The 14055-nt window shown below is 44.1% G+C and overlaps 1 protein-coding gene across 1 annotated transcript; it reads left to right on the top strand.

Annotated features, from left to right (window-relative positions):
* Positions 1-4357: 4357 nt before the first annotated feature.
* LOC311070391 (uncharacterized protein) lies at positions 4358-13486 on the top strand (the record flags this gene model as incomplete). The annotated part of the gene is made up of 4 exons (XM_084094218.1): positions 4358-5631; positions 7998-8180; positions 12988-13114; positions 13320-13486. Exons 1-4 carry the CDS (start codon positions 4825-4827, stop codon positions 13484-13486), a joined length of 1284 nt encoding a protein of 427 aa, XP_083950344.1. The 5' UTR covers positions 4358-4824.
* Between the last annotated feature and the right edge of the window lie 569 nt (positions 13487-14055).

The following is a 14055-nucleotide window of genomic DNA, read 5'->3' as shown; positions in this document are numbered from 1 at the left end:
GGAAGATTTGAAATGGGTCTATAATTTGCTAGGTTATTAAGATCTAATTGTGGTTTCTTAATGAGAGGTTTTATAACTGCCAGTTTAAATGTTCTAGGAACATGACCTAAAGATAAAGACGAGTTAATAATATTGAGGAGAGGCTCTTCCACTACAGGTAACACTTCTTTCAGTAGCTTAGTTGGTATAGGATCTAATAAACATGTTATAGTTTTAGATGAAGTGATAAGTTTATTTAACTCTTTTTGTTCTATAGTTGTAAAGCACTGTAATTGTTCTTGCAGGGTGATAATTGAGGCTGAATTAAAAGGCGCAATTGAAGATTGAACGTTTACAATTGTGGTTCTGATGCTTTCTATTTTCTCAGTGCATGAAATCATTACTACTGAACTGTAACGGGATATTTTGTTCGGGTGACGTCTGTTTATTTGTTAGTCTAGCCACGGTGTTAAATAAAAATCTTGGATTATTTTGGTTATTTTCTATTAGTTTGAAAGAAACCACTGAGATCAATCCTGGAGTGAGAAAACACATTAAAAACAGCTGGTGTTTCTGCTTCACTCCGCATCGCTCTCATACTGTGATCTGAAACACTGACAATAAAACATCCCAGTGCCATAATCAATATCAGCTCTAACTCTTATTTCATATTACCACTGATAAATGTATATTTTTAAAGTCTTTAGAAACTTTGCTAAACATTGATATTGTGTAGTTTGTGATCCTCAATCAGCAGCTGCAGTTTCTCTCAGCTGTATCAGTGCAGTCACTGTGACGTCTGACTGACAGAGGTTTTTGTACGACTCTTTATCACCGTGTGAACACTGGACCACTGTGATAACTCTGACAGTAATAATCTCCTGTATCTTCAGTCTGGACTCCACTGATGGTCAGAGTAAAATCTCGTCCAGTATTTGCTGTTCCACTGCCACTGAATCTAGATGGAGTACCAGACTGAAGGATGTTTATGCCATAAATCAGGAGTTTAGGAGCTTCTCCAGGTTTCTGCTGATACCAGGCTAATAAGTTGCTTAATATTCCTACATCTATATTACACTCTATTGTTGCTGTTTGACTCTGTTGGACAGTTTTAACTTCAGGTTGAGTCAGAGTCACTCCTCTGGATTCTGAAGAAGAGAAAAGAAAAACTATTAGTGTTTAAAACTATTATCATCATATACTTTTACAAAAACACCAAAACCAGACTCAGTTTTTACATCTTACCTTGAATAAACAGTGCAATGGTCCAGATGAAGATGTTGATTGTGTTCATTGCTGTAGTTTAGTCTTGTGTGATGATGAAGATTGTGTTCTGCTCTCAGTCATGAAGTGTTAAACTCACAGCACTATAAACACTCTCAGAGCACTGAAGCATGTGCTGACAATGCAAAGAAGTGGGCAGGATTTACAACAGCTTGTGCTGATAACAAAATAATATACACTAGAGTTACAGAATCATGACTTTATTTTGTATTTTTATTGTGACTCCTGAGACACTGAGGATGTGCAGATGAACGTCCATCTCTGTGTCCATATTCAGTCATGTGACCATCATCACTGCTACACTTCCACTAGATGAAGCGCCATCACTAAAGTAAGATCATGAATAATGAGTCTGTTCAGAAAGTATCAGGACTGATTGTGAATCTCTAATCAGAGTTCATGGTGTCACTCCATCTATCATGAAGCCTCATGTGTGTCTGAAATCATCAAATGGAGAAGGGACTTGATCAGGACAAGATGCATCCTTGCGGGGGGGTTTTTCTCATCGCTTATCGTCTGCCGAACGTAACTACGATATTGGTTAACAGAGAGTTGTTTGCGGTCAAGTTAGCATTGGAAGAATGGCGCCACCGGTTAGAGGGTACAGGGGAACCTTTTATCGTCTGGACCGATCATTTACCTTGAGTACATCAGGTCCGCCAAACGACTGAACTCCAGGCAGGCTCGGTGGGCACTTTTTTTTCAGTTGTTTTGATTTTTCGCTCTCGTACCGCCCGGGGTCCAAGAACATCAAGCCTGACGCGTTGTCTCGCATTTTTGATCGTTCCGAACACCTGTCTACTCCCAAATGTATTGTACCTGAGAGGCTTATTGTCTCTACACTCACATGGGAGGTCGAGTCGAAGGTCCACACGGCCTTAGAAGGGGTAACGCCTCCGCCTGATTGCCCACCGGGTCAGTTATTCGTACCGGAGGGAGTCCGGTCTGATGTTATCAGATGGGGTCATTGTTCCAATGTGGCTTGTCATCCAGGAGTTAGTTGTACCAGATTTTTGGTCAAGCAACGATTCTGGTGGCCCGCTATGGCTCGTGACGTTCAGGATTTTGTTTTGGCCTGCTTAATTTGTGCCCGTGGTAAGACTTCTAATCGGCCCCCAGATGGGCTGCTTCAACCGTTGTCCATCCCTTCGAGACCCTGGTCCCATATCGCACTAGATTTCATCACAGGTCTCCCACCATCTCGGGGTAACACAGTCATTCTCACTGTGGTGGACCGGTTCTCGAAGGCAGCACATTTTATTCCCTTACCCAAATTACCTTCAGCTAAGGAGACAGCGGTTACTGTCGTAGATCACGTCTTTCGCATTCATGGCCTCCCGACTGATGTGGTTTCTGACAGAGGGCCCCAATTTATATCCAAATTTTGGAGAGAGTTTTGTCAGTTACTGGGGGCGAGCGTTAGTTTGTCTTCTGGGTTTGATCCCCAGACTAACAGTCAAGCTGAGCGAGCCAACCAAGATTTAGAAAGAGTTTTACGATGTTTGGCGTCTCAGAATCCTTCCTCCTGGAGCCAGCTTATCTCTTGGGTGGAGTACGCATTAGAAGGGTAAAATGTGTTTCGAGCTGATTGTAAAAGTAAGGGGGGTGGGGTTGCAATGTATATTAAATCAAATTTTCATGCAACTGTTCTTAAATCAGTTTGAGTTTCTGGCTATCGACCTGGAATATGGAAAGGATTGTCATTTATGTATAGTTGGCTGCTATAGACCACCTGCAGCTATCAGTGATGCTCTCACCTCACTGTCAGCTGTTTTAATTGACCTGCTTTCTAAAGATCTTGTATTATTGGGTGATTTGAATTGGAATTGGTTGGCATCAAACTCAGATCAGTTCAAAGCATATTGTGATTCTGTGAATCTCAACTTATTGAATCACCTACACGACCTAATCATAAGAACCCAAGCAAGTCCACTCTAATAGATATTATACTAACAAATAAACCCCATAAATACACCTATACAGGGGTCTTTCCTGATGATGTCAGTGATCATTGTACTGTAGTTGCTATAAGGAATTGTAAAATTCCCAAAGTAAAACCTAGAATTATTACAAAAAGGAGCTTTAAATTGTTTGATACTCAAGGGTTTCTGCATGAGTTGTTTGCATCTGACTGGGATAGATTGTTTTTAATTCCTGATGTGACCACTGCATGGCAGTATTTTCACACTTTATTTTTGAAGATCGTGAATAGGCATGCACCTGTTAGGATATTCAGAGTAAAAGGCCGTGATAATCCATGGTTTTCAAATGAATTATCTGAACTCCTTCATGAAAGAAACTTGGCTTGGGCCACAGCGAGGAAATCGGATACAGAAAGAGATTGGGTAGCATTTAGAATATTGAGAAAACAAATGTACAGCTCTTATACGCAGATCAAAATCTGAATACTATCTAAATGAAACCTCACAAAATCTAAATAATCCTATTAAATTTTGGAAAACTATCAAATCACTTTCTCCCTCCACGTTATCTAATGATTTTCCTGATCAAATTTTAGTAAAAGATAGTCTTATTACTAACAGGACGGATATGGTAAATAGCTTTAATAAGCATTTCATTTCTTCAGTGAGTGATATACCAAATCCATCTCCTCTTCTGAGAGAAGATAGCCCTACTTTTAGCTTGTCTCCAATCTTAAGAAGTGAAGTTTTAAAGGCCTTAAAAAACCTGGACATTAAGAAGTCTGCAGGACCTGATGAAGTTGAGCCATATTTTTTGAAAGTAGCTGCTGAGATCATTGCTGGCCCACTAGCTTATATTTTCAATTTATCATTAGAACAGAATGTTGTCCCTGATGTCTGGAAATCTGCTCTGGTTGTACCCCTGTTGAAAGGTGGTGATGCAACCAATTTAAATAATTATAGACCGATTTCTAAGCTATCAGTTATAGACAAAATTTTAGAATCTATTGTCAGCGAACAGCTAAAGGAATTTTTGGTTAGTAACAGCATTTTGTCTAGGTTTCAGTCCGGTTTCAGTAAGAATCATAGTACAGTAACTGCCACTATGAAAGTTCTAAATGACATTACCTGCGCCCTAGATAATGGAAGATCATGTGTTGCTGTAACGGTCACCAGCTGGAGTGCCCTTGAGAGCCACCAGAGGGCACTCCACATAAGACTATTATCACTCACAAACTACATTTCCCAATACTCACTGCCCGGACTCATCACTTATCACTGATCACATTCACCTGTACCTCATTCACTGATTGCATTCACCTGTCTCATCCTGTTAGTCTGTCTATTTATACCATGTTCATTCATTCACTCACCGCGAAGTCTTGTTTGTGTCACACTGCATTTCTGAGCGTTTCCCTGGTTTTCTTGTTTCTTGGTTTTGATATCTTGCCCTGTTCCCTGGATTACTCTCTTGCCTCTGGTCCCTGCCTGCCTGTTTGTTTGTTTGTTTTGTTTGTTTCTTTGTTTTGACTGCCTGCCTGTGTATGACCCTAGCCTGTACATTGGATTACGCCTCTGGATTGCCCCAGCCAAATAAAGCTGCATTTGGATCTCCTACTTCGTGTCTCTGAGCAGTTTCATGACAGAAGACTTCGCCATACCCAGATCCAGCAGCAATGACAACATGGACCCAGTAACTAGACTCTGCTCCATCTTCCAGGATGGTCGCCCCATAGAGGACTATGTGGGTGAGTTCGTGGCTTGTTGCCACCTGGCCCCGCTGGATGACGGGGAACTCAAGGATTGCTTTTGGATGGGACTGGATCAGGACGTGAGTTTTTATTTGCCTGAGGCTGACCCCAGATGGACTCTGGTTCAATATATAGATTTTGTTTTGCTATTTTGTGGGTCTCCCTTCATAGTGGGCGAGGTTGAGCCCGCACTTCACGTCGCTTCTGCTGATCCAGAGACTGTTCACGTCGCTTCTGCTGATCCAGAGACTGTTCACGTCGCTTCTGCTGATCCAGAGACTGTTCACGTCACTTCTGCCGATCCAGAGACTGTTCACGTCACTTCTGCCGATCCAGAGCTTCACACCAGTCCAGCCGAGCCTGCACTTCATGCCAGCCCAGAGTCTCCTTCGCCACTGGTCCCGTCCAGTCCAGAGTCTCCTTCGCCGCTGGTCCCGCCCAGTTCAAAGCCCTCTTCACCGCTGGTCCCGTCCAGCCCAGAGCCTTCACCGCTGGTCCCGCCCAGCTCAGAGTCCTCTTCACCGCTGATCCCGTCCAGCACAGAGCCTTCACCGCTGGTCCCGCCCAGCTCAGAGTCTTCTTCGCCGCTGGTTCCGTCCAGTTCAGAGCTCTCATTGCTGCCCAGCACAGAGCCCTCATCGCTGCCCAGCACAGAGCCCTCATCGCTGCCCAGCTCCAAGCCCTCTTTGCCGCTGGTCCTGCCCAGCTCAAAGCCCTCTTTGCCGCTGGGCGGGACCAGCGGTGAAGGCTCTGTGCTGGACGGGATCAGCGGTGAAGAGGACTCTGAGCTGGGCGGGACCAGCGGTGAAGGCTCTGGGCTGGACGGGACCAGCGGTGAAGAGGGCTTTGAACTGGGCGGGACCAGCGGCGAAGGAGACTCTGGACTGGACGGGACCAGTGGCGAAGGAGACTCTGGGCTGGCATGAAGTGCAGGCTCGGCTGGACTGGTGTGAAGCTCTGGATCGGCAGAAGTGACGTGAACAGTCTCTGGATCGGCAGAAGTGACGTGAACAGTCTCTGGATCAGCAGAAGCGACGTGAACAGTCTCTGGATCAGCAGAAGCGACGTGAACAGTCTCTGGATCAGCAGAAGCGACGTGAAGTGCGGGCTCAACCTCGCCCACTATGAAGGGAGACCCACAAAATAGCAAAACAAAATCTATATATTGAACCAGAGTCCATCTGGGGTCAGCCTCAGGCAAATAAAAACTCACGTCCTGATCCAGTCCCATCCAAAAGCAATCCTTGAGTTCCCCGTCATCCAGCGGGGCCAGGTGGCAACAAGCCACGAACTCACCCACATAGTCCTCTATGGGGCGACCATCCTGGAAGATGGAGCAGAGTCTAGTTACTGGGTCCATGTTGTCATTGCTGCTGGATCTGGGTATGGCGAAGTCTTCTGTCATGAAACTGCTCAGAGACACGAAGTAGGAGATCCAAATGCAGCTTTATTTGGCTGGGGCAATCCAGAGGCGTAATCCAATGTACAGGCTAGGGTCATACACAGGCAGGCAGTCAAAACAAAGAAACAAACAAAACAAACAAACAAACAGGCAGGCAGGGACCAGAGGCAAGAGAGTAATCCAGGGAACAGGGCAAGATATCAAAACCAAGAAACAAGAAAACCAGGGAAACGCTCAGAAATGCAGTGTGACACAAACAAGACTTCGCGGTGAGTGAATGAATGAACATGGTATAAATAGACAGACTAACAGGATGAGACAGGTGAATGCAATCAGTGAATGAGGTACAGGTGAATGTGATCAGTGATAAGTGATGAGTCCGGGCAGTGAGTATTGGGAAATGTAGTTTGTGAGTGATAATAGTCTTATGTGGAGTGCCCTCTGGTGGCTCTCAAGGGCACTCCAGCTGGTGACCGTTACAGCAACACATGATCTTCCATTATCTAGGGCGCAGGTAATGTCATTTAGAACTTTCATAGTGGCAGTTACTGTACTATGATTCTTACTGAAACCGGACTGAAACCTAGACAAAATGCTGTTACTAACCAAAAATTCCTTTAGCTGTTCGCTGACAATAGATTCTAAAATTTTGTCTATAACTGATAGCTTAGAAATCGGTCTATAATTATTTAAATTGGTTGCATCACCACCTTTCAACAGGGGTACAACCAGAGCAGATTTCCAGACATCAGGGACAACATTCTGTTCTAATGATAAATTGAAAATATAAGCTAGTGGGCCAGCAATGATCTCAGCAGCTACTTTCAAAAAATATGGCTCAACTTCATCAGGTCCTGCAGACTTCTTAATGTCCAGGTTTTTTAAGGCCTTTAAAACTTCACTTCTTAAGATTGGAGACAAGCTAAAAGTAGGGCTATCTTCTCTCAGAAGAGGAGATGGATTTGGTATATCACTCACTGAAGAAATGAAATGCTTATTAAAGCTATTTACCATATCCGTCCTGTTAGTAATAAGACTATCTTTTACTAAAATTTGATCAGGAAAATCATTAGATAACGTGGAGGGAGAAAGTGATTTGATAGTTTTCCAAAATTTAATAGGATTATTTAGATTTTGTGAGGTTTCATTTAGATAGTATTCAGATTTTGATCTGCGTATAAGAGCTGTACATTTGTTTTCTCAATATTCTAAATGCTACCCAATCTCTTTCTGTATCCGATTTCCTCGCTGTGGCCCAAGCCAAGTTTCTTTCATGAAGGAGTTCAGATAATTCATTTGAAAACCATGGATTATCACGGCCTTTTACTCTGAATATCCTAACAGGTGCATGCCTATTCACGATCTTCAAAAATAAAGTGTGAAAATACTGCCATGCAGTGGTCACATCAGGAATTAAAAACAATCTATCCCAGTCAGATGCAAACAACTCATGCAGAAACCCTTGAGTATCAAACAATTTAAAGCTCCTTTTTGTAATAATTCTAGGTTTTACTTTGGGAATTTTACAATTCCTTATAGCAACTACAGTACAATGATCACTGACATCATCAGGAAAGACCCCTGTATAGGTGTATTTATGGGGTTTATTTGTTAGTATAATATCTATTAGAGTGGACTTGCTTGGGTTCTTATGATTAGGTCCTGCCCAGCTCAAAGCCCTCTTCGCCGCTGGTCCTGCCCAGCTCAAAGCCCTCGCCGCCGCTGGTCCCGTCAAGCTCAGAGCGCGCTGATTCCGATCCAGAGCCTGAGCTTCACGTCAGTCCTGCCGAGCCAGAGCCAGAGCTTCACGTCAGTCCTGCCGAGCCAGAGCCAGAGCTTCACGTCAGTCCTGCCGAGCCAGAGCCAGAGCCAGAGCCAGAGCTTCACGTCAGTCCTGCCGAGCCAGAGCCAGAGCTTCACGTCAGTCCTGCCGAGCCAGAGCCAGAGTTTCAGGTCACGTCTGCCCGTCCAGAGTCTCGTCCCGCCGAGACTGAAATTGTTCCTGAGCCTGAATCTGATCCTGATACTGATCCTGACCCTGAATCTGTTCCTCTTCCTCTTTCTGCGCCTGTGTCCTCGGACAAGAGGGCCGACTCCACGCCTGTGTCTTCGGACAAGATGGCCGACTCCACGCCTGTGTCTTCGGACAAGATGGCCGACTCCACGCCTGTGTCTTCGGACAAGATGGCCGACTCCACGCCTGTGTCTTCGGACAAGATGGCCGACTCCACGCCTGTGTCTACGGACAAGATGGCCGACTCCACGCCTGTGTCTTCGGACAAGATGGCCGAATCCACGCCAGTGTCTCCGGACAAGATGGCCGCCGCCGAGCCAGTGTCTCTGGACAAGATGGCCTCCACCGATCCAGTGTCTGTTCAAGTCACGTCTGCCGAGCCAGTGTCTCCGGACAAGATGGCCGCCGCCAAACCAGTGTCTCCAGACAAGATGGCTGCCACCGAGCCAGTGTCTCTGGACAAAATGGCCGCTGCCACGTCGACTGAGCCCTCAGCAGAGATAGCCGCCGACATGCCTGAACCTGAGCCCTCAACAGAGATCTGTCACGCTGTCACGCTGTCTGTTCCTGTCCTTGAGCCGGTCCCTGTGTCTGTTCCTGTCCCTGTGTCTGTTCCTGTTCCTGAGCCAGTGTCTGTTCCTGTGCCCTGGCCGCCTGAAGGGTCGTCTCCGCCCTGGCCGCCTGAAGGGTCGTCTCCGCCCTGGCCGCCTGAAGGGTCGTCTCCGCCCTGGCCGCCTGAAGGGTCGTCTCCGCCCTGGCCGCCTGAAGGGTCGTCTCCGCCCTGGCCGCCTGAAGGGTCGTCTCCGCCCTGGCCGCCTGAAGGGTCGTCTCCTCCCTGGCCGCCTGCACGGTCGTCTCCGCCCTGGCCGCCTGCACAGCCTGCTCCGCCCTGGCCGCCTGCACAGCCTGCTCCGCCCTGGCCGCCTGCACAGCCTGCTCCGCCCTGGCCGCCTGCACAGCCTGCTCCGCCCTGGCCGCCTGCACAGCCTGCTCCGCCCTGGCCTTCCGCCCTGCTGGAGTCTTCAGGTCCTCTTCCGCTGCACGGGCCTGGCCCTCCATCCCGCCCCCGGGTCCGCCTCCGCTCCACCTCCCTCCTGGACAGTTTTAGGAGCGTCTGGAATCCGCTCCTTAAAGGGGGGGCTATGTAACGGTCACCAGCTGGAGTGCCCTTGAGAGCCACCAGAGGGCACTCCACATAAGACTATTATCACTCACAAACTACATTTCCCAATACTCACTGCCCGGACTCATCACTTATCACTGATCACATTCACCTGTACCTCATTCACTGATTGCATTCACCTGTCTCATCCTGTTAGTCTGTCTATTTATACCATGTTCATTCATTCACTCACCGCGAAGTCTTGTTTGTGTCACACTGCATTTCTGAGCGTTTCCCTGGTTTTCTTGTTTCTTGGTTTTGATATCTTGCCCTGTTCCCTGGATTACTCTCTTGCCTCTGGTCCCTGCCTGCCTGTTTGTTTGTTTGTTTTGTTTGTTTCTTTGTTTTGACTGCCTGCCTGTGTATGACCCTAGCCTGTACATTGGATTACGCCTCTGGATTGCCCCAGCCAAATAAAGCTGCATTTGGATCTCCTACTTCGTGTCTCTGAGCAGTTTCATGACAGTTGCAGTGTTTATTGATTTGACTAAAGCTTTTGATACTGTCAATCATGGTATTTTTCTATCACGTCTACACAGTATCGGCCTTTCTGAAACCGCTTTGTGTTGGAGGAGGACTTATCATTCAAGTTACATGTTAAACAATTGCTATCTAAGTTAAGGTTAAAGCTGGGGTTTTATTTTCGGAATAGTGCCTGTTTTTCACAGTCAGCCAAGAGAAAGTTAGTGGAAGCTACCTTCTTACCTGTCTTAGATTATGGAGATGTATTTTACAGAAATACCACTAAGGCTCTTTTACAATCATTAGACTCTGTTTATTACTCTGCTCTAAGATTTATAACTCATACAAATGATTATACTCATCATTGTGCACTGTATGAAATAGTTGGTTGGCCTTCACTTCACTTAAGAAGGTACAAACATTGGCTTATACTTGTGTACAAGGCCATAGTTGGTCAGCTTCCTCTGTATATGATTAGTCTATGAACTGTCAATAGTCAAGGGTATAATCTGCGTTCAAGTAGATACATTCTTTTAAATGTTCCCTTAATGAAGACAATAATGCTTTTATTTATAGTGCACCAACTGCTTGGAATGAGATTCAAAGATCATTGAAACTTACTGTATTTATTTCAGTCAATGAGTTTAAGTTATATCTCAATCAAACATTCCGAACTGTCTGCACCTGTTCTTAACTTTTAATTTTGTTTTATTGTTGTGTGTGTGAGTGTGTATGTGTGTGTGTGTGAGTGTGTGAGTGTGTAGTGTATGTGTGTGTTGTGATTATTGTTTTATGTACTTAGTTTTATTTTGTCTGTTTTTATTATGTTTACTGTGTGCTGCTACCTTGGCCAGGGCTCACTTGTAAATGAGATATCTATCTCAATGTGATTTTCTTCCCTGGTTAAATAAAGGTATAATAAAAAATAAATAAAATAATAATAATAATTGTCCTAGTTATTATTATTTATTGTGAAGGATGTCCTATATATTGTTTGTTACTTTGTCCTGTCTTTGTCAGATGATTGTTGAGGCTCACCTGGTTCACCTCACCGTGTTTCTCCTGCATTTCATTATTTGAAGAGATTTTCACTGAAGATTGAAGTCTGAAGCTGCAGGTTTTTCTGTGAATCATGATGATTGATCTGCATATGAAGAACAGAAGCATCATTATGAGAAACTCCACAACATCATCCATGATCAAAGAGGTCAAAGGTCACCTCAGAGGTCACAGTTCATCAAATATATTTCTTTAAACAGTGTTATATCAGAAAGCATTTAGTCAAATCTGAATGAGTGAGTGTTGAGAAGAGCTGAGGATCTTCTAATATCAGTGTGTTGAAGTGTTGTTTCTCTCTCTCTGCTGGAGTGTGTGTTCACTCGAGTGGAATAGAGGTTTTTGTACGAGCGTTTCATTAGATTGTATCACTGTGGTACACATTCGGTGGAGGAACTAAACTGGTGATCAAATGTAAGTCTATTTAATTATATATAGAGCCTGCTGAACTGCAACTTCACTTTGTGCCAAATGCATAATCTGGTCATTTGAAGCATTTCACAGCATCTGCTACATCTAATGCTTTTTTTTTTTTGACACGTAACTTTTCAGCTCCACCTTTTCTTTTCTTTCCCCTTTTCATCCATGGACAATTATTTGTAATTATCTGCTCACAGAAATTCGTTGTAACGGATCAGTCTCTCTCTCTCTGTAAATGAGACGTGAAAGGGGGCGTATTTGAAGATACGCAATGGAGTAGACCAAACTAATTAACAGCGAGGGAGGGCAATACACTCACATGCACACAAAACACACTCCTTGTCGGCCGCGCCCGCACGATCAACTCACTCATCAATTTTCGTAGAGATGTAATATTATGATTTCCCTCATTTTTTAAAATATATTTGTAGTACACAAATTTGTAGGGCCACACATAAGTGGCCCACATTGGCCAGCGGCCCACCGGGAAAAGTCCCGGTGCTCCAGATGACCAGTCCCTGTTTGGGACTAACACTTCAAACGAGTCACATATTTGTAGACAGTCATATGGAACAAGAATAACCACTGCTTTACCCTTGATAGATACTGATGTATAGTGATCACTTAGAGGACATATCCTCCCATTAACAAGACATAACTTAGATTCTTTTAAGAATTCAATCATTGATTCTCCATGCTTGTTTACGCAACCATCCAAGAAGGCTCTAGTGGGCATCGCATACACTTCTTTTAGGTAGTCCTCAAAAGCACCTATCCTACTATTGAAATCTCCACAAACAAAAATTGCTTCAACTTCTGAACATAAAAAGATCTGGCTCAAAACATGATTAAGACAGGATCAGATTTGGCCATAAGCTCTTCTTCTTTCAGGAATCTGTCATTATTGGGCCGGAAGAGTGTGTCTGTGGATCCTCTCAGAGCCATGTTTCTCTCAGCAAGAGACTGGACTATTGACACTCTTCTTTTCAATACTTCACGCCACCTCTTCCTCTCTGCCTCAATAAGTGCCATTGCCTGCTGTCTATTGTCTGACACTTTTCATTCTTTTTTCAATGTTAACAGATGGACTATAGGTAACTGTAAATTAAGAATGGTTATTCTGAATACTTTAAATCCAGATATAATTTCGCTGAATGAGATGCATTTATTTGATGATAAATTAATTTATTTAGAAGGTTATACATGGTTTGGTTATAACAGAACAAAGCATGTTAAGCACCTAAAGGCTCTGGTGGGGTTGGGTTTTGTGTTAAAAACGATCTGGTGGAATTATACAAAATTGATGTTGTAGACAAACAGGTGGATGGTATTCTAGGTTTAAACTTTTTGCATTTGCATTTGCAGGTTATAGTTTTGTTGTTTTTACCTGTTACCTGCCACCCGAAATGTCAGTATGGGGAAAGGACGCCTCTTTTTTCTTTAAAGCAACATATAGATAGAGCAGAGAGTGGAGCAGGGAACATGACAACATACCTAATAAAAAACATACAAAATGAACTGATAAGTGCTGTCAGATCAAACTTTGCAAATACTTCTCCATTATACTGGATTGCACCCCTGATATAAGCCACACAGAGCAGCTCTCAGTTGTCATTAGGACTGTGTCAGTGGAGGACAAGCCACAAGTGAAGGAGCACTTCAGTAAGCTGATGCAGTGTGTTTCAGCTGGATACAGCAGTGGACCGGCTTGGCAAAACTAAAACTTTCTTGACTGACTACCGCGGTAAAGGCTGTGCTTCAGCTCCAGCTTTAGCAAGAGAGTTGTGTGAAGAAATGAAAGTGGATGCTGTTCTCAAAGAGAAGAGGCTGTGATCAACACATAGACAGTTCTCATATGAATGTCCAGATGAGCCCATCAGTGATGCACTGAAGAGGATGGAGAACATGTGTAATGTAGTGGTGAATGTGGCCATTGTGTCACTGGAGGAGAGGTTCAAGACCTTGGCAGAGGTCAAGGAGAAGTTTGGTGTTCTTGTCAACTTCCCGAAGATGAAAAATGAAGAACACTGTTAATCCAACTAAACTAGGTTATTTTGAATAAACTCGATTAAGTTGTATAGATAATATTGTAGTTGCAAGTTTTATAGGAACAAGAACCACTCACATTTTCTCCACATTTTAGTCCAGTTTAGTAAGGGATATAAGATTGTGTTACATGTTTACTTACATCATAATAAATAAATAAAGTCTGTGAAAGGTTTGATATTGTGTAGTTTGTGATCCTCCATCAGCAGCTGCAGTTTCTCTCAGCTGTATCAGTGCAGTCACTGTGACGTCTGACTGACAGAGGTTTTTGTACGACTCTTTATCACTGTGTGAACACCCAAATGGGTGTTTGGATAGTGTAAACTCTGACAGTAATAATCTCCTGTATCTTCAGTCTGGACTCCACTGATGGTCAGAGTAAAATCACTGCCAGATCCACTGCCACTGAATCTAGATGGAGTTCCAGTATTACGGGTTGCTGCAAAATATATGAGGAGTTTAGGAGCTTCTCCAGGTTTCTGTGAGTACCAGGCTAAGTAATGATATGATGAATAATACACACTACTGCTGGTTTTACAGTTTATTCTGACTTCTTC

This window comes from Abramis brama (genome assembly GCF_963993115.1).
Source record: "Abramis brama genome assembly, chromosome: 20".
Lineage (NCBI taxonomy): Eukaryota > Metazoa > Chordata > Actinopteri > Cypriniformes > Leuciscidae > Abramis > Abramis brama.
Note: the sequence above shows the minus strand (reverse complement) of the source record. Positions and strands in the feature narration are given on the sequence as shown.